Source organism: Columba livia, chromosome 11 (genome assembly GCF_036013475.1).
Source record: "Columba livia isolate bColLiv1 breed racing homer chromosome 11, bColLiv1.pat.W.v2, whole genome shotgun sequence".
NCBI classification, from domain to species: Eukaryota; Metazoa; Chordata; class Aves; order Columbiformes; family Columbidae; genus Columba; species Columba livia.
This window is the reverse complement of record NC_088612.1, coordinates 5,744,513-5,769,233: the sequence shown is the minus strand read 5'-3', so window position 1 is coordinate 5,769,233 and position 24,721 is coordinate 5,744,513. Positions and strand designations below refer to the sequence as shown.

The following is a 24,721-nucleotide window of genomic DNA, read 5'->3' as shown; positions in this document are numbered from 1 at the left end:
TGGGATCCCTCTGTGTTGCACAAGGAAAAGGACACATCTGTCTTCAGGCAGAGCATGGAGAGCCTTGTGGAGAGGGGAAACAAGCCTCTTTGCTGCTTTTGTTAAGCAAACGTTTGTTTTCTGTATCCAAATGTGTAACAAGGAATTAAAGAGCTCACCTTTGTTAAAGCACTTTTGAATCCCACAAATGTAGGAGCCAGATGGTGTTCTTTCTTTGTTTTAAAAGATTAAAAATGGGAAAGAAAGGGAATGGCTAGGAGCTAATCCTCAGCCTGGAAGACACTCACATATCCACCTGCCCAGTTATCTGTGCTCATGGGGCCTGAGCAGGAGCAAACACAGGGACCCAGCAGATTTAAGTGACTTTACTTGCACAGAGCTCCAGACCTGTCACTTTGAGTCAGCTTCGAGGTGGAATCCTTCACTGTGTTCCCAGAAAATGACAAATTACAGTATTCTCCCCAGGCTGCAGCTTGGACACACCAATAAATATTTTCTAGAAACCATCTGAAAGAGAGCTTTGCTCAAGGTCCTACTGCGGGGAATGGCCAGCTGTTGAGAGGGGAGAGCTGTTGTGCACTAACACTGAGAATCAGATTCAGGAATTTTACCAGGTAGGTTATAGATGTGACCAGGGACAGCACCAAAGAGGTTCACATCTCCACCTTCTATAGGTGAGACCCAGGAGCATTTTTGTTTTCACACTTGGGCTCATTTGCTCTCTATCTGTATCCATTCACAAGCCCTCACTTGGGGTATCTTGGTGGATTTTGTGATGGGTCTGTCAACTAGAAAGGATTATCTCAGGAGCCTTAAAGAGCCAGTTTTCATGCAAGGCATGTTAGAAACTGAAACTACAAGGAAGACAGGACACAAATGCACAACTGTTGTAAAGCTAATTTGTTTTTCTTACCTATGTTTGCAGAAGAAAGTGAATGCTGCTGCTTACCAGAGTTAAAGTCAAGTCTAATACAGTCAGTTCACAGGAGCCCCATGTGGCTTCATTAGCGTCACAAGCAGGTTTCTGTTCAAAGGGTTGTCTACTCTTGTTCACAGGAAACTTAGAAGTGCAGGCTGCCACACAGAAACCAAATAGATTTCTCAGTCCAGAGACAGCTAGGCTTGTATCAGTTCCGGCAGAGAATGAATGCAGTGGTGCTGTGCAATGGCAGAGGGAGAGGAGAGGACAGGTACAAGATAGTGGTGGATGGGGGAGGACAGAGACTGTCACATAACCGTGAGCACACCAGGAAGGTGAATAATGAGATCAGCTCCATGTGCTCTCCTGGTAAATATGTCCCCCAAGGTAGTGATTAGAGGAGGAGATGGAGAAATAAATGTATCTGGGTTATTCTCGTATGCTGGGAGGAGTGTGGTTGGGCTGTAGTTGGAGAAGGGATGAAGGACACTTGGGCGCTGGACTTCTGCTCTTTGTTGGGGGGAATATATGGCCTGGATGGGCTTCCCAGCTCTGTGACTGAATCCTGCTTTGGCCTTGGGCAAGTCACATAAACCCTCTGTTCCTCATGCCACCAATGTAATTATAGGGCCCTTATTTGGACTATAACAGAGAAAAGGTCTCCATGCATGCAGAGCATGGACTGACTGATCAAAGGTTTTAAAAGTACCAAAAGTCAGTGAAAAGCAGAAAAAGGAAAATCAACTGAACACAAAAGGCTGTGCCGGTCTGAAGTCCAGCTCTTGCTCTTGTAAACAAGTGATAAGTAGTTATTGCTTTGGTCATGCACGGCAATTTGTGTTAGCAGAGAAAAGTCAACTAAAAGTTCTTACGACACTACATGAGACAGCACGGAGCAATCCTTGGCAAAGCATTTTGCACAGACACAATGAGGACACCACCACAGAGAAGACAAAAATTCCTCTAACAGTGAACTGGCCTATGGAGATAATTTCAGCTCTCACTTTTTGGGGTCCCTCCCAGCCTTCGCACGCTAATAGCAGCAAATTCTCCCATTGCACAGAGTTCTCAGCACTGCAGGAACACAAGCTCGGCTGGTGTGACACTGATGGAGGTTGGGGTAGGTCTAAGACAGCTGAAGGAAAGGAGGTAGGAAAGAACGTGAGAAATCACATGGGTTGCTTCTTGTCATCCCGTGGGCTCTTCTCTTTCCTACTCACTCCTTCCTGAGGTTTCAGCAGTGATGGGACTGTAGCCAACCTCTCTTCCCTCATCACTGCCCAGTAACTGCACTGAGACCTTTTCTCAACATAGGTTTTTGTGCTGCACAGTGAAGATTGGTTCCCTCACTGGTAATTAAACTTAGTGATAAGCCAATATCCTAGGCTGGAAGACATGATATGGCTCAGCAGAAATCTGATCACATTTTTCCTCCTTCCCAACACAGTAACTCCACTTGACAGCTGCCTATCACATAAAGAAAATCTTCCCAATCAGATCAAGATGGTAAGTTAAGTCTTTTTTTGGGTTACTGCTTGAAATCATCCTCAAAGGCAAACATCCATGTTGTAACCAGAAATAAACCAGCCTTAGCTCAAGCATCAAGCTAGAAACCACTGCTCATCAGCCTGAAAAGCGCTTCCCTGCTGGTGGGTGGCCCAGTGACAAATGCCTGCTCCAGTCTGCTTCCAACACTTTGCACATCACAGCTTGTCCTGAAGCTGAGGAAGGGTGAGGACCACACTGTCCCCCCAGGGAGGCCACCATCCTGGGCAGATCGGGCAGTGCGGACAGGGACAAAGGGAGTGTGCAAGACAAAGGGACAGTGCGAACACAAATCACAGAGGAAATGCCTGGAAAGGAATTCCTGACTCGTTGAGTCTGTCCCCAGAGATGAGCGCAGGATTAGCCTCTGCACTAAACCCAGGCATTTTTATCTAGTTGCCTCCTGAACTTCTTTAATGACAGGCCCTCAGCAACCTACCTCTGGCAAATTATTCCATTGCCTAAATGATGACCTTGCTGCAAAAAAGTCTTCTAAGGTCAAACCTAAATCGCCTATTATTTCCTCTTCCATATTTTATGCACTTATCAGTCAGTCTTTCAGCTGCCTTTTCTCTAACTCCCTGTATTAAGTTTCTTTAATCTAACAACAGAGGTCACAGCCTGTAGTCTTTGTCATGTCTTTGGATTACCTTTATCAACATCTTCAAAAAAAGGGGAGAAAAAATAGGAAAGAAGTAAGAATAGGATGACTCCAGAGCCATCCCAAAGCATGTGACTGTGGACTGGGGTATCACAGATTGCTCTGTGTGTAGGCATATGCATGGATGTCTGAACTACAAGCATACCCAGGACTGAAAAAGAATGAGGACAGTGGTTCAGGAATGCCTGATTGACTTCTGTGCACATTTCAAACAGGGAATAATCAAGCAATTGAGCCCAAGAGCTCCAAAACCTGATTTACTGTAACATTTCCTAGTCTCCCTTTGCTCTGAGCATCCGACTGCTGCTGGAGCTGCCTTACCCTGTAGTAATCAGTGCTGTAGACATCTCTTGACATCCCAAAGTCTCCAATCTTCACCAGCAGGTTGGCTCCGACCAAGCAGTTCCTGGTGGCCAGGTCTCTATGGACAAAGTGCTGGGAGGCAAGGTACACCATTCCAGAGGCGATCTGGCTAGCGATGTGGAGCATCTGGGATAGCCCTAGCTCCCCTTTGGCTTGTCGAGGCTGCCCATCCACGAGGATCATAGCATCTGGGCCATGCGCCCTATAGGGAGGAAGAAGCAAAAAGCATAGAGTTGGGTCTCAAAAGTGACCAGGAGAGGAGATTAGGGATCCCACACGGTCTCTGTTCCTGCTGGGGTGGGGACTAACCCTCACTGTGAGGATGTACACACAGCTCCAGTGGAAAGAAAAAAGGAAAAGCTTAAGAGAACAGGAGGTTGAGGGAACATTTGGTGGGTGACATACACCCTTTTCCTATCCTTACTCCATTGCAAGAAAATTCTTATGGCCATAGAAGTAGACAGACTACCAGGACAGAGGAACCATTGGTTTGATGCAACATGGACATTCTTCTCTGCCAAGACATATGCAAAACAAATGAGCCTTCAGATATTTACATGTTTGCTTCAGCTGATTCTTACACCTTGGCAACCTTCCCAGAGGTAGAGATATCACCCCCTTTTCTTCCACAGCCATCATATACTTGCTACCTAGTCACCCTATTAATCCCCAAAAGCCTCTATCTTCTCCAAACACAGTATCGCCAAACAACCTCTCCCTGATCAACACAAATACAGTCAGAGATCGCAGGAGAGGTTTCAGAAGACCATCAGCAGCTTCAACCCTGGAAAATACCTTTTATAGCTTAAGCTATTCCAGAGGTAACACAAGCAGAGGTGCAAATGTTAGACCTGGATATTGGCAGATGCAGAGAACATCCTAGGCAGCAAAAGGAAACATTTTGCTGAACCAAGTGCATTGTAAATGCAGGACTGAAGGTCAGTCTTGTTCCTGTCCTGTCCTCTTTTTAGTTCCCTCCCTCGCTGTGTACCAAGCCTGTCTTTGCTTTGCTCCCTCTGTGATGTCTCTTCCCCTGGCAGAGCTCACCCTGTGGTTGCCTGTGTGAAGGTTGAATAACAAAAGCTCTCATATTTAGGGAAAAGCATGAGATTTTGCTGTGACCTTCCTCCTTGTGACTAAAATACAGTACAGCATTTCCTCCAAGGCTTTCATACTGTTCTCTTTGAAATGATTCTTGGCATTTCACCCCTGTCATCAGCAGTAACCCCACAGAGAGCCAGAAAATTGAAATTGCACATACAGAGCTTTCCCTCTTTCTTGACATGGGACTGAACAACCCACAAGATCCAAACTGTTTTCCTTCTTTGTCTCTGTTCCCTGATTGCCTGGGGGTGCACCAAGGGATTAGCATCCAGGCTTTTGGGGATCAAATGATAGTTTTTCAAATGCCCTTGTTGTCAGCTACCTCCTGCTGCCCTGCCACTGCGACCACGGCTCTGAAGGTCGCCTCCTGGTAGAAAGGACAGATGGACAGGAGAGAAACTCTGGTAATAAGTGCTGAGGACCCAGGAGTGCTTTTTGGGAGCCACGAGTGGGTGATGCTGCGGTGAAAGTGGGATGAGTTGGCAGGGCTGGGGGAATTTTGGGAGCTCATTGGCATGGTGGGGGCAGCAGAACACTGGAAGAACTGTTGAGGGCAAAAAGGAACTGCAGAAGAGTGTATGCAGAAATGACTGCTTGATGTCTTGTTTAAATAGACCACAGATGGGTTTACCCCAGGAAATTACCGGGTGGTGACAACAGATGTCAACAGCAGGTGAAACAGGTTAGCTAAAAACAGCAAAGCAGGACAAACAATAGCTTCTAAAACGGTGCTGGACAGTTTGTACCCGTCATGCCTTGCAGTTACACCATATTTAGCTGCATCTGATGCCTGTTGTCATGAAAGGCAAACACTCCTATGTGAGAAATGAAGGATATATTACTATGTCATCACTGCCACCTTCTTAAAAATACAATAATGGCCTCCAAAGAAGCTTCTGTAGAGGAACAGGTGATGTTTAAAAAATGGTCAGCCAACACCTTTATTTGAGTGGCTCTTTGTACATCCTACTATATAGGACACTTCTCTGTATGTCCTATATAATACATACACCTCCCTCCATCCCACATGGTTATAGTCCAGAAGAAAGAAGTATCGACACATTTATGAGATTAACAGGAGGGATACTAGTACATTAAGTTGTGTCAAGGAATGGGGTCTGGCCATCTCTTCTTGGAGAAACAGGTTTAATTCAGCTTTACAGAAAGGCCATAGGGCCTGTTAAAGAACTGTTGGGGTTTTTTTCTATAATGGAGTGATGGAGGCTTTTGCCAACATGAGGAAATCACCCCCCTGGCTTCCTCTGACAAAATGCCTCTTTCTGTCCCAAGACAGACTGACTGTGGGGCTGCTCTACTGGAAGAGTTGACACAAAAAATCAGAACCATGCAATTTTTTTAACAAAATCTATTGCCTTTCTGAGATAACAGCAAATGGCAACAACTCACTATAGACTGCAAAGAGGGTCTGTAATGGCAACATACAAACATCACTACTTCAAATTTGCTGCTACCACGGACAGAAGACAAAAGCTAGAAATCCAATGAGCGAAGGAAAGGGAAGAAGCAATGGAGATATTCGGTGAGCAGAGAGGGAAGGTGGTTTCTGCAGACCCCCGAGCAGTGGGTCCATGTGGTGGGGAGCACCCAGAATTGCCACCCACACAATCTGCAATGGTCTTACATGCAGGGGCTCTGGGAGGTGTGTAGAACCATCCCAATACTTGACACCAGCTGGTAGGCATGGATCATCATACTTTCCCCATTGCCACACCAGCTAATTTTACAGACCAGTAAAATTCTCTCTCTTTTTTTTTTTTTCTTTTTCCTGGGAAGCCCACAAAGGTCTAACAACACTTCAGGGAATTTATCGACTGTGCTTTTCTCTAGGAAACTGGGTCTAAAGTGAGACTCTTTCATTTTACTGCTTTTCCAATTTCTGCAGTTAAACTGGGAAAAGTCTATTTGAGTGTCCCTTGCAGACTCCAGTGCCTGGGAACAACCATCTCCTGCTGTGCACTGGGTGACTTGCGCCACAATAAAAACTGGTACTTGCTGAGGAATGCCAGGCACTCCTGCACCACTGACCCTCTCTGATCCCCTTGCAGCCCTTGCCCCCTAGAATTTCTCATCAGTAGACAGCTGAGCTGGCACAAAACCCCCAGCTTTCTCTTTCCATATGCTCCCTTAGGCATTCTGAGTTCCTGTTTGCTGGGTATAAGCTCCTTTGTCCCAAAACCCATCTTTCTTTGGGGCACCAAGGGATTTCACTGCCTGTAACACACCAGCATGCAGAGAAGGGAGCTCATAGTTGCTTACTCCATAGCTGCATGAGAAGGAAAAGCTGGCAGCTAAATGCAGCTGGAAGATGCAAGGCTGCAATCCCAGGGACTACACATCTGGAAAATTTATTTTCCTTCATAAAGGCCAAAGATAATATAACAATAAGCTTCTCCGGTGACACCAGTACAGACTCTGGCCTCATGTTTCTCAGACATGTCCCAGAGCAGGGCTGGGACATAGGGGAGGAGAGGTGCATGGCTTCAGCATGGTATCAGCCTTAGGACCATGCTGTTGTGTGAAGCAATTACACAAGGCATTGGCAGTGGGCATGAGACATGCCTCTGAGACAGCAGGAGAGCCTGGTTTGGGCAATACTGTTTGGGAGGTCAATTAGAGCAGAGAGGGAGGCTGTACCTCAGCCATGGTGTCAACCTGCTCTAAGGAGAATAAGGTTGGTTGTTCTGGCAGGGAAAAAAAAAAAAAAATGGGTCAATTTTCTGCTCCTCCTTGTGAAATATGTCAAAAATGTGGTCTCTCATGCTCTTTTTTAGACTGTCTTCCTCCAGTCACAAGGCTGAGGCACTGTCCTTAACACTGCATCTTCAATCTGCACAAAAACACAGTTTCAGCCCAATGCAGGGTTTCATACCTGAAGGAAGAGTTCAATCTGTTTCTGCTGGGAGGTTACTGGGCCCCTGCAAGACAGGGTACCACAAGAGAGGGGGTCCCAGGGTAACCAAGGCTGCTTGTCCTTGAACATGGGTCTGAGGAACCATTCAAACCCAGTGTAGCATCAGCCTTCACTTGTCCTACCTTGTCAAGTATGTCAGAGCCTAAGATAGGGACTGAGCTATAAAATCATATTCCATCTACCCACAACTGTGCCAAAATTAGGAAGCAGAAACCTTTGGGGTCCTTCCCCCTTCTGGTGTAGGTGATTGCCTAGAAATGAAAACCTCAGGGAAGGACCTGTGTTTACTGGTCAAAAACTGACTGTGACAGTGGAAAAATAATCACGCAGCGTATCCTGACCCCACACCTATACCTGCTGTGCTCAAGCTTCTTGTTCCTGCTGCAATCATGTTCACACTTAGCAGTCAAAACAGGAAAATATCAAGGGTCCAATTTTCTAAATAATGCGAAATAAAACTACTAATTATTTCAGGAGGTAAGTACCACTCCACTTGCATGCAGGTTTCAAAGCGTAATTTCTGTATCGTGGGAGAACAGCACCACAAACATCCTCCCACAGTTGCTCCCTGCCCCTCACTGCTGGCGGATGCAGGGAACACAAATGATCTGCCTCACACTGATGAAATGGTTGAATGATCACTAGGAAGGGGTGGCTCCAGCAATTAGCGTCTCTCTAGAGGCAGGGAAGGCAATTACGGCACTTCGACAGGCCTTGCCTAGCTTCTTGAGTATCGTGATGCCCCAGGTTAGGATATTTTGTACCTCAGTCAGCATTTCTGTCTGATGAGGCTTAGGTAACTAGGACCAGGGATGGACTCCACAGGCACTGCCTGAGGCCCCTCCGACATTTCTCAGCTCTTTTCTGATAATAGGAATGAGAACTAGAGATAAGGAAATACCCGGGATACCAATCATATCAAAGATTCCAGCAAGTTTCTCAAAGGAATATTTTGGTTCTGGTGCTATTGAAGCAGGAGCTGGGTGACATGGGGACTGATAGCTAGTGGCTTTCCTGCTTCAGCAGGGCGTGACTTTGCTGGGTGGATGGGACTTGGAGCTGCTGACAGCAGCTTCACATCCTTCTTCCCTCACAGTGCATAGAGAAGTTGTAGCCACACTTCCTGCAGCTTCAAACTTGCTGGGGAGAAGAAATCATAGAATCATTTTTGTTGGAAGAGATTCTCAAGATCATCAAGTCCAACCATTAACCTAGCTTTAGCACTAAACCATATCCCTAAGAAACTCAGCTATGTATCTTTTAAACACCCCCAGGGATGGTGACTCAAACACTTCCCTGGGCAGCCTATTCCAGTGATTGACAACCCTTTTTCCTAATGTCCAATCTAAACCTCCCCTGGTGCAACCTGAGGCCATTACCTCTCATCCTATCACTTGCTACTTGGGAGAAGAGACCAACACCCTCCATGCCAGAAACATCCGTTCAGGTAGTTGTAGAGAGAGAAAAGGTCTCCCCTCAGCCTCCTTTTCTCCAGGCTAAACCCCACAGGTCCCTCAGCCGCTCCTCATCAGACTTGTACTCCAGCCCCTCACCAGCTTTTTTTCCCTTCTCTGAACTCTCTCCAGCACCTCAATGTCCTTCTAGTCATTAGGGAGGGGCTCAAAACTGAACACTGTATTCAAGGTGTGGCTAATAAACTACCAAATCTGGTGAGGACCATCATCACCTACAAGCTGTTCTTAGAACAACTAGTTCTTATTACCCAGCCCACCAGCATCCACATGGCAGTGGTGTCACTGGTGCACCTCAGATCTATAACCAGCCACACCAAGGCTGTGGAGCAGCTGGACAGCATCTCCCGTACCCCCTTTTGCACCTACCTCAAGAATTTGTTCAGGTCCCCGTGCTTCATGTACTCGAAGACCATGATGAGCGGGTCACCATCACCACACACACCGTAAAACTTGACGATGTGCTCATGCTGCAGGTTGGTGAGGAGCTCTGCCTCCCTCTGGAAATCCTTGCGGGCTGCCAAGGTGGGGTCTTTCAGTGCCTGAAAGAAGGGGCACAGATACACACAGAGTGGGCTCAGGTGGGGACAAAGCCAGAACAAATGGGTCACAGCATCGCAGAGGAGCTGACGACGAAGGGAGGGGAGAGGAACGGCTACCACTGGTCCAGTTGTACTGGGAGGGTGGTGGTAGGTGTTGGCGGCACCATCTCAGCATTTTGTTTGTGTAGTTACTGGCCCAGCGGGTTCCCCAACTCATTTCCCAGGCAGCAGCAAACATGCTTCAGAGGGTAATAGCTTCCAATTATTCCCAGCTTGGGCAGGATTTGTACTGGTGACCTAGGGGTGAATGGCTTCATATCTCATTATTATTAAATTCCTGAGCCAGCCAGTCCTTGCTATCTGTCTTTTATTTTGAAATAGCTGACTACACTGCCTTTATTCAGAAGATGGATTTGCCTGGCTGTGCAGTTATTGTGTGGATTTTTCAAACTGCCTCTGAAGAAGGACACTGTCAAGTCTTTTCTCATAATTTTTAAAATCATGTTTTTATTCCCTGCTGTTTATAACACTCCCCTGGCAGACTGATGCTGAAATCGGTACCCTTTATGAGAATATCTCATCTTCCGCATTTGAGCACACCACTTTGCTTGCAGGCTTCAGGCTGTGGGTACCAGCCTGAAATTGCAGCATGTTTGCTATGAAGATGTTGTTGTGGTTGCAGCTGGTGATGAGGTGGGTTCCCCAGAGTTGGAGGCCACTCGTTCATTCATTATTTTGCAGTTGCGTCAGAAAGCTAGTTTGAAAGCAGCATGTTGTCACCTCAGGGTATCAAGGGAGGGCTCTTCCACGAGCACTGAGTAAAAAAGTTGAAGTCCAGAACATCTGACAAGATGGGATGGCCGTGAGAATCAGCACGGTCTTTGCAAACATTGAAGGAAATGAAGAGGTAATTCTGGTTTTGAGTTGCTGGGTCTCAGTTATGTTCTCCCATCCTCCATATGCCAGGCCTCTTTAATACCAGTTCTGGCTTTAAACGCACAGCCTAATGGGAGTTGAAAAGGATCCAAGAAAACTTGTTACAATCACTTTTAATGCATCTCCGGCTGGTCCATGGTGCTGCTTGGTGCAACACTACAGAGTGTGGTGAGTCCTCCTGAGTAGCTGCTGTTCCCCTGAGAGCAGATCTGCTGCAAGGTTTCTACCCAAGCCTTAGGACACTGCCTCGTCTCCTTCTTCTGCTTGCAAACTGCTAGTCATATGGCATAATTTTATTTTAATTCTGTGTCCTCTGGGGTAGCTTGACTAGAGATATTTAGATGGATGTTAGTTACACTGTGCAGATGGCAAAGCACCCATCCTTATCTCAGACACCCAATTACTTTTACACATTTAATATCTTCATAATGTTGATGCTACTCTATTTTTCCTCAGGAAAACAGTTGCCTCCCCCATCCCTCTTTTCTCCTCCTTTTTCCTGTGGTCGCATGTGATATCTCAAGCTGCAGTGAGTTTTAAGTTTCCTCTCCTTTCCACACAATCATTTCTACAATGTGTTAGGACTGTAAGTTTGTAAATATCACACATAAAAAACCAAACAAACAAATAAAAAACCTCCACATTATTAAGGTTGCACAGCAAAGCATTTAGAAATGAGGGAAACAAGAGCTGGAAGTGGTAGAACAGGGAAAGAAGACCAGAACCAGAGGAAGAGAAGGGATCTCTCACCAAAACCACTGAAATGCCTCTCCTGGGAAGGTTTGGGGCGGATTGTGTTTGTGCCTTCATCACACAGTTCCTATGTGACATTCAGCAAGTCACTCAGCATCTGCAGGTTGCAGCCGTTGTCACAAATTGTCAGTTGATCCAATATTACCTGAGACATCCCCTCTCAGGTGGCATCAGGGCCAGCTCTGTGCAAGTGCCATGTCTCTACTGCAGCAGAGGGAGTCCATGTGAATCTGGTACCTGCTGTCAGTGGGGCTGGAAAGGCAAGTCAGTAACTCCATCCTCCACCTAAGTGGATCCTTGTAGCTCTGTTTGTCTGCTTATCCATCTGCCCTCTGCAAAATGGGGATGACACAACCCTAGCACCTCGCTGGGAGGCTGAGAACAAGTATACTCACATCTAGGGAGCTCTCAGACACAGGAGCGATCATCACGATGAAGAAGTCCAAAGAGAAATGAAAAATACGTGTTCAGAGGACATGTCCTGAATACCAGCCCCTCCAGCATTTCTAGTACTTGACTTTGTAACCTCAACACTCTTCACTGAATACAGTTTTTGTGCATTTCTTGGTATGTTTTTAGAAGCAAGCTGAATAAAACAGGAAGCTTGTCCATACCATCACATCAAAGCTCAGTGTGTTTGCGGGGCTGCAACCTTTAGATCTGCTGAAAATCTCAGTCCATTTAACCAAGTGAGTAAGAGAGCCACTTTCTTTGGCCTTGGGAGGGGGTCCCTGAGAGCAGAGGCAGACTCTGGGCTGTGGACTCAGCTGTCTTGACCAGCGTATCCTGCTCCTGCTCAGGGAGGCAGCTCTCAGCCTCTGTCGGGAGCATGAGATCTTCAGAAAATGCAGTCAAATCTTAACGTAATATGTAAAGCCATTTTTTTTTCTTTACTTTTCTTTTTTTTTTTTTTTCCTAAGACTTATAATGTGGCCCAAATTGGAGGGATTTTTTTCCCTACCACCCCCTCCCTGAGCTGGCAAGAAGCCAGATTTCAAGGCCCTGTTCCAAAGCTGGATCTGTATGATCTAGCAGGATGAAAGGCACTCTGGAGATGTAAGCTCATAGTAGCAATTAACAGAAACAAGTTCAGATGCTGTTTCTGCCTACATGCAAATGAAAATCAGTAGAGACTTGAGAGACAGGATCACATAAGGGATGGCTGACACTGACAGGTAGGTACCAGCCATATAATCAGGCAATTAATCATATGAGTAACTGTGCTACCTCATCTTTAACCAGTCTCAGAGGTGAAAGGTACAATCTTGCAGTTCACAGCCAGAGCATAAAGGGACAAACGAGCTTAAAAAAGACTTGAACTGCCAGTTATTATAACAACTCTCAAGTAACTGGATGCCTCCAGCATCCTGGAAAGAGTGCTGGAACCTTTTTCCCTGTAGAGCATTCATTCAAATGTACATCTTCTTCCAAGGAGTTAGGAGGCATCAATTAACTTCCAGGGATTAGCCCGTGTGTGTCTGCCAAGCGGTGCCACTCGAGAGCAGAGCACGTTCCTGCGCTGAGTGGTCTCCTCTGCCCAGAGCCACACCGGTGGGGCACAGCTCACGTGAGGACCCTCACAAGGATGCAAACAACACAGCACAAGTCAAGCTGAACTGATGTTTGCTCAAAATCACCAAAACCAGGAGCAATCTGAGGCTAAGAAAGAGGAGCTGAATGGAGCCAAGCTGTGTTGTTCTGCCCTTCTTGCAGCAAATTGATCCTAGCAAATTGGTTTTTCGTGCTTAGCTTTTAAGTGCTCACTTTTGCCGAGGCCTTTTTTTTTTTTAGTCCCTTTTCAGCTTCTGCATGTTGCACAAAAAGATAAAATCCAGAAAGAGAAGGGCCCCAGTTCCTCATGGAGGGAAGGTGGACACCACACTGCAGCTGCGTGGGAGCTTCCAGCTTTCCGACCAGTTTTTCCTCCCCATCTGTCTCCTGGCTGCATCGGCAGGAAGAAAAACTTTGGCATGGGTGAGAATAGACAACCTTGAAGCAAAACACTGAAACTTTGTGTGACTAAGTGGATTTACCACAATATCCGGTATCAGATAAATGTCCGTCCCTGGCCCCCAGCCCTCCCCTGCTTCCCTTTCCCATGCAGGCTCATCCAGCCCCTGCCCTAATCTCTGCCATTCGCCCTTGGGATTTACCTTCACTGCCACCAGCATTTTGTCGTTGGTGGGGCTGAGGTTGTAACACTCGGCCAAGAACACCTTCCCAAAGGCACCTTCTCCCAGCTCCCTCTTCAAAACGATGTCTCTCCTCTTAATATGCTGGACATCTGTTGGAGGGAAGGGAGGGAGAGGGTTGAGGGAAGAATGAATCAGGGTTAATTCAGGGAATGGAAAACAACTAATTCAATTTTCTAGCAAGCTGCAAAGGATCTGAAATTGCTTTGCAAAAGTATCTACAGAGATCTTTTTACCCACCCACGGAACGTAGCCATCTCTGGGATGGAGCTAGTCTCACACAAAACATCTGCAAGGAAAGCACTTGAAGTTTAGCACAGTTTTCACTACAAGATCATAGCAAGCTTGTCCTCAGGGAGAGGAACCTTTGGGGCAAAATCTGCTACAAAGTCCTGAATCTCTTTGGAATGTTCCTGGAAATAATTCATCTCCTGCAATGCGTAGCAAAGGTCACATACTTCCAATGCCAGGCCAGCTGAGATTAGAAGGTCCTGTTGAGTTTTGTAGTTCAGTCAGGATCAGTTTAAACCCAAACTAGGGCAGATTTTTGAGGCTGAGCCTTGGCAAGGCAAAGTGCACCTAAGGGGAAGGGGACCACTGACCCCCATGCACTTCAGGGTGGCAGCAGGAGCTGAGTCGAAGTGCGAAGTGCTGCCCTACGGCAAAAGTCTGACCCTGCAGCCATCTCCTGTGTGACAGTTCCCTCAGAAACAAGGTCATCCCAGGATAAAGTCACTGGCACAACAGACAAACTCAGCCCATTAGTTTCAATGATCCTTTCCACTGACATTTAGAATAGTGCGGACTGACAGAGAATAGCAACCGAGGTTTCAGGTAGAATCAAAAGAGCAATAGCTATTAATTTAACAAAGGTACAGAGGACTATGAAGATGGGTCTGCTCAGCTAACAGGACCATTCATAAGGGCTAGATCTGCTGAGGGACTAGGCATCTAGAAGGGCAGGTAAGTGACTGGTGGGATCTCCACAACTGCTGGGTCACAATTAAATGTCACTTGTTGCTGGAAGAGCTTGGGGGTCTCCACGCTGTCATTTGAGGATGACACTAAGACAACAAGTACTTTCTGCCAAAACTCTAAGCACCTTTCTGGCATCACAGTGCCCATACAGCTCCTCTGGCAATACAAAGAGGATCATTGTCTGGAGGCACAGAACCCACAACTTCATCTCCCTAAACTGCCATTCACTAGAGCTTACTGCCTCCCTTGAGAACTGTGGTAGTGCAGACCACCTCAAGCTTCAGCCTGATGGTCATGGCAGGGCTGCGAGAGCCACACAGTCTTCTCCAGTGCTTGGTGAGCAAAAGCTGGTGCATTAGAGGTCTTCTCAAGCAGAGGCATTAAATGGAACAGTGCCCTCCTTCCACTCCCACCCCGGGGTGTTCATAACTTGGCCCTGCACCTGTTTGCTCACAGCCTCAACTGCTTTTCAGTCTTTTCCATCTCTTCCATGTTCCATGGGAGCTGTACAGGCATGTACCCCTCAGCTCAGGTTTTCTGTGGGGCACTGCAGATATAGAAGGTGGAGGTGATCAACACCGGGTTTCAAACTAGCTGCAGGGAAGCATCACAATCTGCCACCAGCTCCTACCACTCAGGTGCCCAAGTAGGCACCTGACTTGACCCAAGGGAGCATATACCCCACAGCAACATAGGTACCATTTAATGCATCAAAAAGCCAGTGGATTGGACGACTGACATCCAAAAGGCTTTCATACAATTAAACTTTTTAATTAGGAGCTCACAAGCAGGTTTAAGGAGCTGCCATCTCTGGCCCTTCTCCTTGTTTGGGAAAATGGATGCTGCAAGATTGCATAAGCAATGGGCCTTGTAATGAATGATGCCTCTATAGAGAATTCCCATTGACCTTTCCATTAATTGTTCAATAGACTGAAAACTGTTAGTTACCAATATTAATAATATTAGTAACATTAAGGTACAGGATGGTAGGCACATCCAAAATGACTTTGATTTTAAATCTGCAGTGACAATCAGGGAGAACAAATCACGTGTGGACTTTGCCTTCTCCACCTGGTTTAGTTGAGTGTTTAAGGAGTACCTTGAGAAATCTGAAATACTATGTGTTGAAATGTTAAGTGATACACTTGGGTGAGGAAAGTCCTAATCTAAGAAAAGCTCAAATGGCAACAATTTACTTAATAGAGTAGAGGAAAAGGGGTTTTTACTTCTTTCTCTTGGCAAGCTTTTCTGCAGCACTCATCACTACCGTACCTAGGATTTGCTGTACTGACAAACTGTGTATTTGCATTCTTGGTCTCCTGAATAGCAGCAGTCAAGAAAGCTGCAGGGAAATGATCTTGTATTAAGAAGAGCCCAAGGACACTTTAAAAAACTCAGAATCCCAACAGAAATGTAGCAATTGCAATACGATTGCCCCATTTTGTGTGAGTTAAAAAGGAAACTGTCTCAGAATAACTAGTGATGCTATTTGGCATTATTTACACTTCTGATGAGTAAGCGGTAGCATCATGAGAACTGAAGCAAACCTCTCTTTCTGAACTCCCCAGGGTCTTGTCCAAAATTTCCAGCTCCCAATTTTTCCTCCCAACAACATCTTAATAAATGATCAGCCGTTTTTGAGAGTCGACATCCAGACTGTGTAATTACATCTACATTATCAAAATAATATCCCATCTGTCTTCAAGACCAGATTTTGCAGAGAGTTGTTTGGGTCACCTGAGAAGCTTCAGGGAAAATTTATATGAAGAATTTAAGGACATATTGTAGCAGATGGAGTTGAATTGAGAGAGGAGCAGTCCTTTAGAGGTAGCGAACTCAAGTATCACTGCTGGATTGAAAGTAAACTTGGATGGTTATAAAAAAAAAGAAAAGCTCGTGAATTTAAGCAGTTTGACAGCAACTGGACAAGCTTAATGAAAAGTCAGAAAAGCACTTGTACTTTTGCTGATCACAATTTTTTCTCAACCTCGAGCGGCCATAAATTTTGCTTCATGTTTCAGGCACAAATGGAATAATAAGCGAGTTATAATAAATTGCTTTTTCACATGCTATAGGCTTAAAATACTGTAAGTTTACAGCAAATTCTTCCATTCACAGTGAGATCAGCACCATGATTAATTCTACATTACTATTAAATATGGGCTTTAAACATGAAGCAATGACAAACAGCCCTGGCACTGTGTGGATGCTGTGTTATTGTGCTAACCTTGCGTCTCTCTGCTCGTCTGTCGTGGCTGTAACTCATAAGCAAGGCCGAGTGGCCATGAAAGATGCTGCGTTGCAAGGGCACCTGGGAGGTTCATCTGCATAAATCTGCTTACCTCCTCCTGGAGAAAGCTGAGCCCTGCCTGATAAACAGCTGGTGTTTATTTGTTTTAGGCAGGCGGTCATGTGCTAATCGGTCTCGGCTGTGTTGCCGACAAGGTGTGCACAAACAGTCTTCCCGTAAGTACCACTTCTTTTTTTTTCTCTCTCCCCTGTACCATTAACTTATAAAAACAAGCCAACAAGACAATTCAAAAGAAGAATCTATGCAGGAGCCACAGCAAGACCCAACAGGAAAATAACCAGACTTGACAGCATGACGGGAACTCATTCAAGGCCGTGCTGTATCTTCAGGAAGGATGCGAGTGCACAACGCTGAAGTAATTCCAGTTTTAAATGAAACATCTTGCTGTCCTTGTTTGGGGATTTCTATGTTGCTGCATGACACAGAAGGAGAGTCAGGCATATCCCCCACCTTCCTTCTTGTCCATCAAGATTTAACACATGGAGAATGTGTTTCGAGGCTTTGCCTTAACTCTTTTTCTGAATAGCACATGAGCCAAATCAGAAAACACTTCACCTGCAGCTGGTTGGAGTTGCCCCAAGACTTCAGTTCAATTATGGTAGCATGCGGGTGAGCAGGAGCATTAGCAAAAGGGTAAGTCTGGGACACTGCACTCACCTTTACAAATTGCCTCCAGAGCAGAAACCTTTCCTTTTCTCTGGAAGAGCCAAAGCAGAAGGGTTGCGGCTTTGGATCTGTGATGGAATCTTACCTAACCTCCTCTGAACCTTCTGCAGGAAGGCTGACTTGATCTGTGCTTAAAGTGCACTCAGTTAGAAAAGTGGTTGTCTAAAACCAGCAACTTCTTCCTCCTCATATTTGCTCTCATGTGTCCCTTAGTCATGTCTGCTCCTCTTCTTGACACAAACATACTCTAGTTTGCTAACCCTGCGAACCCAGCACAGCCATGGGAAATAGGGGAAGAAGAAGAGGGAACAAGATTAATTCTGCTTTTTTCATATATCAATCTATCACGTCCTGATGGGTCACTTTTGCACTGGCCCCTGGGATAAAGCCTGGAAAAGACAGAGCTTTTTCACATAAATCACTGATTCAATGACTCTTCACCCATCTTTTATGCTCATATTGCAGAATCTCTCTTGCTTGTGACAAGGTCAAAGCAAAAAGACCCTGACAACCTCCAAATCCCGGGCAGAGCACATAGAGCTGGTAAAAGACTGTGTGTGAGGAGAACACCCTTTTTCTAATAACCACCACATTTCAATCACATGGGTAGAAATTGCAAAGTTGCATGAGTACATTTCATGAATCTAATTTTCCAGTTATTGTCTCATTCCCAAATCAGTCCTGGGGGTCCAATGAGGAAGAGATGGGTTCAATGCCACTGCAAATTCTGCATTTCACATTCCCATCACAGGCAGCATCCTTAAAACCACGGTTTGATAATACTCTTGAAACCTGGATGCACATGATAGTGTTTGGACACAGACGGCTACAGCGGGAGGTAAATGGATAAATCAAACTCCAAACAGAGTAAACCACAAGCAGTGCCAGTATTGTAGTTACAGCAAAATGCAAAACTACTTATTAAGCTGGATCATTTACACCAGGTCTGAAATGAATTCCTTACATCTCCTTCTTTCAAACTCCTGAACAGCAGTCTGTCTGGCTGTATTTCTAGTGAGTTTCCTGTCCTTGGACTCTTAATTCATGAACAACATGTAGCTCAATGAAGAAACAGAGCAAACCTATGGAAATTTCTCCTTTTACTTTTGCAACGCTCTTAATCAGCAGCTTTCTTCTCTAGCCAATATTCATTTTCCATCATTTTCTTCTTCTTCTCCACACGTGGCCCTCTTTTCAATAGAGGTAGGTCCTTCTCTGCACCTCTCCATCACCAGCTCTTCCTTCCCTTACCTTTGGCATTTTGTGGCACTTCTACTCTATTTATTGCCCCTCTTGCTTTTCAATCCCTATTTTAAAATTAACTTCTTTTAGATTTGAGTCTGAACCTGTCTTCTTTGTGGTAATGGCCTTGATTTTTATAAGCTTCTAAAGCCTCATTTGCCTGAACAGCACTTTATAAGTGATAACAACAATGACACTTTTCAGTAGCAGCTGAGCCATTTGCTGCAACTAATTTATGCCAAAGAATTGTTTCTTTTTTCTTTATGCATAAGTTGTCCACAAAAAGGTAGCAAAGTTCTCAGTCAACATGATTCATTCACTTCTTTCTTGACTATGCTAAAATAATTCTTATGAACAAACTGTGCATAGCTTCACTGCTCTATGACAATTAAAATAAAATAAGCAAAGCTTACAGTTTACACTGGAAATCTTGTCATTAAGACATGTAACTACCAAACAGAGTGTCTTTCATGTCAGGTAGTCAATAGCAACTTGGATGTCAACCAAACGTGTAGATGAGTTACCCAATGTACCTGATCAGAGCAAAGTGTGCAGATTGGGTAGGATCAGATCAAAAAGCCTGGCCGCTGGAGGGCTGATAAGCCATTCTCTCACAGATTCGTCTCATAGTGAGAGAAGATATGGCATAGGCTAGCTGCACAGAGTCTTGAGTCTCCCTCCTGGCCCAGTGCAAATCCATCAAAGTCAATGAAGGATATTGATTTCAATGGCAGTCTGCTGTGATGCACATGTAAACAAAGGGAGAATCAGTCCCACATCATTTAAAAAAAATGAAGACAAAACCAGGCAGTTTCTTATCTCCATATGGACTCCAAGTAGGTACCCTCCACTTCTGGTGGCTTCTATCCCAGCTCTGACATGAGCCACCTCTGGAAAAAGGCCTCGATACACGCTTCGGCAGCTCGGCGCTGTGCCCAGACGCTGGTTCTTCGCCAAGTTCCTCCATCAAGGCACCCTTCAAGGACTCAGCTTCAAAAGATTCATGATTATAAGCACCAAGCAGTTCTGACAGTCCTTTCAAAAAGACCCCGAATCATGGTGGTTTATGTAAAGCATATCTGAATCTCTTGGAACTTGGCAGAGGAGGCACAGAGGAGCCACCTGGGCTCCAATACATGGGTGCACCAAGGTCCTTTCCACCCCCTTCTTTTTGCAGGCCCGTTTTTCTTCATTTATTGGGGGCAGTATTTCAATCTTACTAATTCTGCATGACATCTCTAATAGCCATTTGTGTTTGTCCACGTGGCAAAAATAGAGAGAGCCTTTTACATCTTCCATCCATCTCTCATTTGGTCTTGACGGAAACAACTAGAAATGCAAAGGATGCTCTCTCTTTTACTGTGTTACCCCTCTTTACACCCCTTCTCAGGCTTTTTGATCTTCAGCAAACCAATGTAAGTTATTTAGTTTCACAGCCTCTCTTCAGACTGTTTTTCATCTCTTGTACCTTACCAAGATGCTGGCAACCTGCTTCCAGGCAGCCCCTGCTGCCTGACTATATATTACGTTATCAAACAGTTGTGATCATACTCCTTCATAAAGACCTTAAAAGAAAACTACTTTATGTTTCTGCAGTTCTTTGCATTTTCTTACCATTCCCTTCATTCCTTGGGAGCAGCCACAAGACACGAGTGCAGGTTCTGGATGAGGAGTCGTTACTGCCCAGCTGACCCAGCAGATCTGGTGCTAACGTACTACATGCTGCTAAATGGTCCTTACTAACAAACAGTGAGCCTCGATGCACTTACCTGGACAATCTGGGCTAGAAAAAATTATCCAGGAATATCAATCTGCACTGGGAGCTGAAATTCAGTGTAATCAAGCTCATGAAAACAGGACAACAGAAGAGCAAACCCTACAAGTCAGATCTCTGATGCTTTGAAACTATCTTACATCCAGCATTTCCAAGCATACCTCCAGCAATTAGGACATCAGTTGCAATAGCAAGTGGAGAGGAAGCTCACACCCAAAGGGCTGCCATTCACTCGCAAGCTAACGCCAGCCAGCCATGATTCAAGGGAGAGCCACATTTCTGCAACACAGCCCTCAAGCTCCACAGAATGATTTGATTAGCGACACGGAGCGACTGGATTAGCACCTGCTGAGCTGCCGTAACTGGAGCTGCTGCATCTCTGCTGCAGCACCAGCTCCGGTGTCAGCCACACAGCAATAGCATTGCATGTGTACAACACACTTGGAGCTAAAGGTGAGTGTAAAGTGAGTGTATGTGTGTGTGTGTAAAGGTGCTGACAGAAAGGCAAAGCGCAATTGCCCCTTAAACCAACAACTCAGCGGATGCAAGCCCAGAACCTGCCAGACTCCCTCACCACGTCATGCTGAAAACCATTTGGAAGCAGATGACATCACCTGGTGTGACATATTTGCAAAGTTTAAGCCCAAACCAAAGCAAACGCTCATTTTCTTCATGAAAAAAAAATCTGAAAAATAATAGTGTTAGAATGTGCTTGGCATCACCCCATAAACACTTTTTAAGCATAAACTTCCATCACAGCTTAAACCTCCTATAAAAGCATCGTTTCAAGCTTTCCTCATCCATCTCAGTCCCATAAATCTGAGTACAAACCACTTAGTAATTATTTTATAAAGAGAGCAATACAAAGAAAAACAGAAAAAAAAAAAAAGAAAAAAAAAAAGAAAAATAGGGTGCTGAGCAGTCTCAGCTGGGATGCACAACACTGCAGAGTCCTATGGAAGCACAACTATCCCAGGGAGATCCCAAAGCAGAAGAGCTACAGCAAGAGCATCACCCCCAACAAATGTTTGCCAATGACCAGAGCAACAAGGAAACAAAGCCTCCAACATTTCTGGGCCTTGCACAGCAGCAGGCTCTTGCATTTAAGACAGCATCCTCTTTCTGCAGTTTTATGACTTAATGAAATTACTCAAGCAAGAGTTCATTGTACCAACAGGACCTTTCCTTGAACCAAGAAGGTAAATCCCTTCACCTATGCTGTTATCAATGGTTAAAATGTCCTTTAGTATGGAGACCTGGAAGACTTCCCAAATGTCCCCCTCGCTGCTATCACCCTTACAAAGCGTGGGTGCAAGTTCACCCTATGCCCACCTATACCTCTCTACACACCAACTCCTCCTTAGCTGGCTCCCAGGGAAAGAGAAAACACTGCTGATGGAACCAAAACCTTATAAACACTCCAGACAAAAGACTTAAATACCAAGCAATGATTCCCATCATCTCCCACACCCTCTCAAATAATTTCTGTCTGACACGACGCTGCAGAGCCAAACTGCCTCTCCAGCTTCAGTAGTCTGTCTCCTTAGGCATCCAGCAACAACTTCACACCCCGAGAGAACGCTTGGGCTCTGCCTTTCATACATGAGGGTTAACTACACAGCTGGGCTGTTCTGAGGAGGAAGACTAAGCCCAGCAGGAGACAGAGAAAGGAGGGACCAGAGTGGGCTGTAGACATCTTTGCATTGGGTGAAATACCCAAGAGCCCCATGGCAACGTATCACAAAAGCAAACTTACACAAAGTATCCTCCTCACCGACACTCTGGTACACTTCAGCAGTTCTCAGAAACAGGGACTGGGATTCTTGGCAAGGTGGGAGGAAAAGGGAAAGAGAGGGAAAGGGAGTCTTTCTGGTGAACATGTTTTCTTTCCACCAGCCAGGCCCCTGCAGGTCCCCTGCTGCCAAAGCACTCGGAATAAAACATTAATTCAATACCACACATTTAATTACACATTATTTGAAAGTGAATTTATTTAACGGAGGAAAATAGTCTTCAGAGAGCATCTGCCTCCCTCAGACTTGTGTGTCTGCAGGGAGGGGGCTTGGAGAGGAGACAGAAGGAATAATGGTTTGTTTTACATCAGCAGCTATTGCTGTTCAGTTCATCCCTTCAAAAGGGGAGATTTTAAAGAGATAGAGTTGTGTTTTGCAGGAACTTACCAGCTGATTTGATTTTCCAGCTAGTTTTCACTTGATTGGAAAGCACTGCTGCAGACAGATATCACTTGTCTTTCTTTTTTATTATTTTTCGGAGGGAAGGGAAGGATTACTGTTGGAGGGATGGAGGACGATTGGCTGTCCCTTGAGGAACCACACAGTAGTCAGATTCCAGGCTCAAGGCTTTAACAATGCAGTAATCAGACACTTAACAGCATCTTATTGCTGAGATGGATAATCACAAGAAAGCTGGAAGCGACCAGGGTCTCAGCAGCAGCCTTGCAGCTTTGAGACTGTCTCCCAGCAGGAACACAGAGGCTTACCTGCTGCTCCTGAGGGCTCGGAGGCTCTTGGCTATCAGCTCCCCCAGTCTGCAAGTTAATTTTGCCTCCTTCAGTGGGGCCAGAAGCCCAGCAGCGTCTGCTTTTCAGGCTTTGAGCCTCACATTTCCCTAGTCAAAGCTCCACTGCAGAGAAATGGGAACTGACTCCAGTACCTGGCACAGGCAGCCCCTCCTTGGCTGTGTGTGAATCATGCTGAGCTGCTGCAAGGCCAGGAAAGAGCTGCCAGGTCCTTTGTAGAAAGGAGTTTGCTCTCTGTAAACTCAGCCTGAGCTTTCGCCTTCGCTGTCCTCTGGGTTTTGACACCCTTCAGGCGTCCCAGCAGGAGGGCGTCACTCAGGGCTGGGTTAATTGGCTCATGCCGCAACTTGAGCCTTTCTCCCAACCCTCATCCCTGAGCTAGGTCTTCCTCTCACTCCTTAATTTGGGACCAGCACCAAAAAAAATCCCTCATCTCTGCAACAGCCTTGATTAAACTGCAATCCCCGCCCAGAGTGACAGGCAGACACGAAAGTATCATGCATCACTGCTGCTAGCACCTAGTCTAACCTCCAGCAGGTAAGAGGAGAGCTCAGCCCTGCTAGTACTTACCCCCACAGTGGGGTATGTCTCTGACCGACAGACATCCCATGGTCAATCTATTGCCCTTTTTGGTCTCAGCAGCCAGGTCCTGTTGGTCCCGTCACAGTCCCAGCAGGCAATCTCAGAGCCACGCTGCAGTTTGCATAACCAGGTAGACTGGGTTCAAGTCACAGGGTTAGGTTTTTCCTTGCACTTTTGAGGATTTAGGGGTTTTTGATGGGACTGTTTCAATGTTGTTCAGTTTCTGTTTGAGGCATCCAGCCACAGGCATCTGCTGTTTCTGCCTAGTGAGACTCTGCTGTCATTGCCTCCCTAGCAGCTTCTTGTCTTAATGTGCTCCCACCATAAATGCAAAAAAAAAATACAGATATACTGAGTATCTTATGGGGACTATGTGACTGTCAGAAGGGTGGCATTAAAGAAAGAGGTATGGCTTGAAAATGGTTTGAGCACCGATCCACAGCTGTGGTCCCTGGTACAGAACCCATTCTGAACAGAGTAAGAACTGGCCCCAAAATCAGGTGCAAAACGAACAAGTATTTTTAGAAGAAGCGCCATTCCCTCCAGATGTGGAAGTGTGAAAATACTTTCAGAAAAATCTGTTGTGACAGAATTTCTGGATTGACTCAAAGCAGGAAATTTGGTAAGATGGCTTGGTCTTCTGCATTTTCCAGTTAGAGCTCCAGGCAGGTTAGAAATGCTTCTGATTGCTGCCAGCCTCACCATCACCACAAAGGAAAAGAAGGAAAAGAACAATTTTGGACAAAAGATGGCATCTTCTGCTTTTTTTTTTTTTCTTCTGGGACCTCTGGGTACCTGTGTCTTTTCTCACCCCATGCACAGTCATTCTCCCACCAACAACTTCCTTTGGTGGTCATTAAATGAGTGGTTAATGCAGCTTAACTCATGGAACAAGAAAATTCCAGAAGTGAGGCCGTATGGAGTGAAAACATGAGGTGTTGAAAGACAGATCTCAGGCTCAAGTTATGATTTCATTAGAAGGCTTCTCTCCAATTTGCCCAATTTCCATCTCTCCCCTTCCTTCCCGCCTCCTCCAAGTCCCTTTCTCACAGGACCAACACAGGAGCTGCGCTTACGTCTACAGCTTGATGAGGTGTTCCCTCAGACTCATGTTTTCCTAACACCCCAAAACGGACCTTGCTCCATCTTTCTTTCTCCTTGAGGTTTCTTTGGCTTTCTCCCTACCTCTTCTGTCTGCACAGCCCCATCC

General features: G+C 45.6%; 1 protein-coding gene across 5 annotated transcripts in view; it reads right to left on the bottom strand.

Moving 5' to 3' along the window:
* The window catches only part of NTRK3 (neurotrophic receptor tyrosine kinase 3), a 209,039-nt gene that overhangs the window by 28,203 nt on the left and 156,115 nt on the right, over nucleotides 1-24,721 (bottom strand). For all 5 annotated transcript variants that reach the window (XM_065076578.1, XM_065076575.1, XM_065076576.1 and 2 more), the window contains 3 exons: nucleotides 13,381-13,511; nucleotides 9,366-9,538; nucleotides 3,447-3,690 (listed from right to left, as the gene is read on the bottom strand). In XM_065076578.1, the coding sequence (XP_064932650.1) occupies nucleotides 3,447-3,690; nucleotides 9,366-9,538; nucleotides 13,381-13,511 (548 nt within the window). The remainder of the gene's footprint in view (nucleotides 1-3,446; nucleotides 3,691-9,365; nucleotides 9,539-13,380; nucleotides 13,512-24,721) is intronic.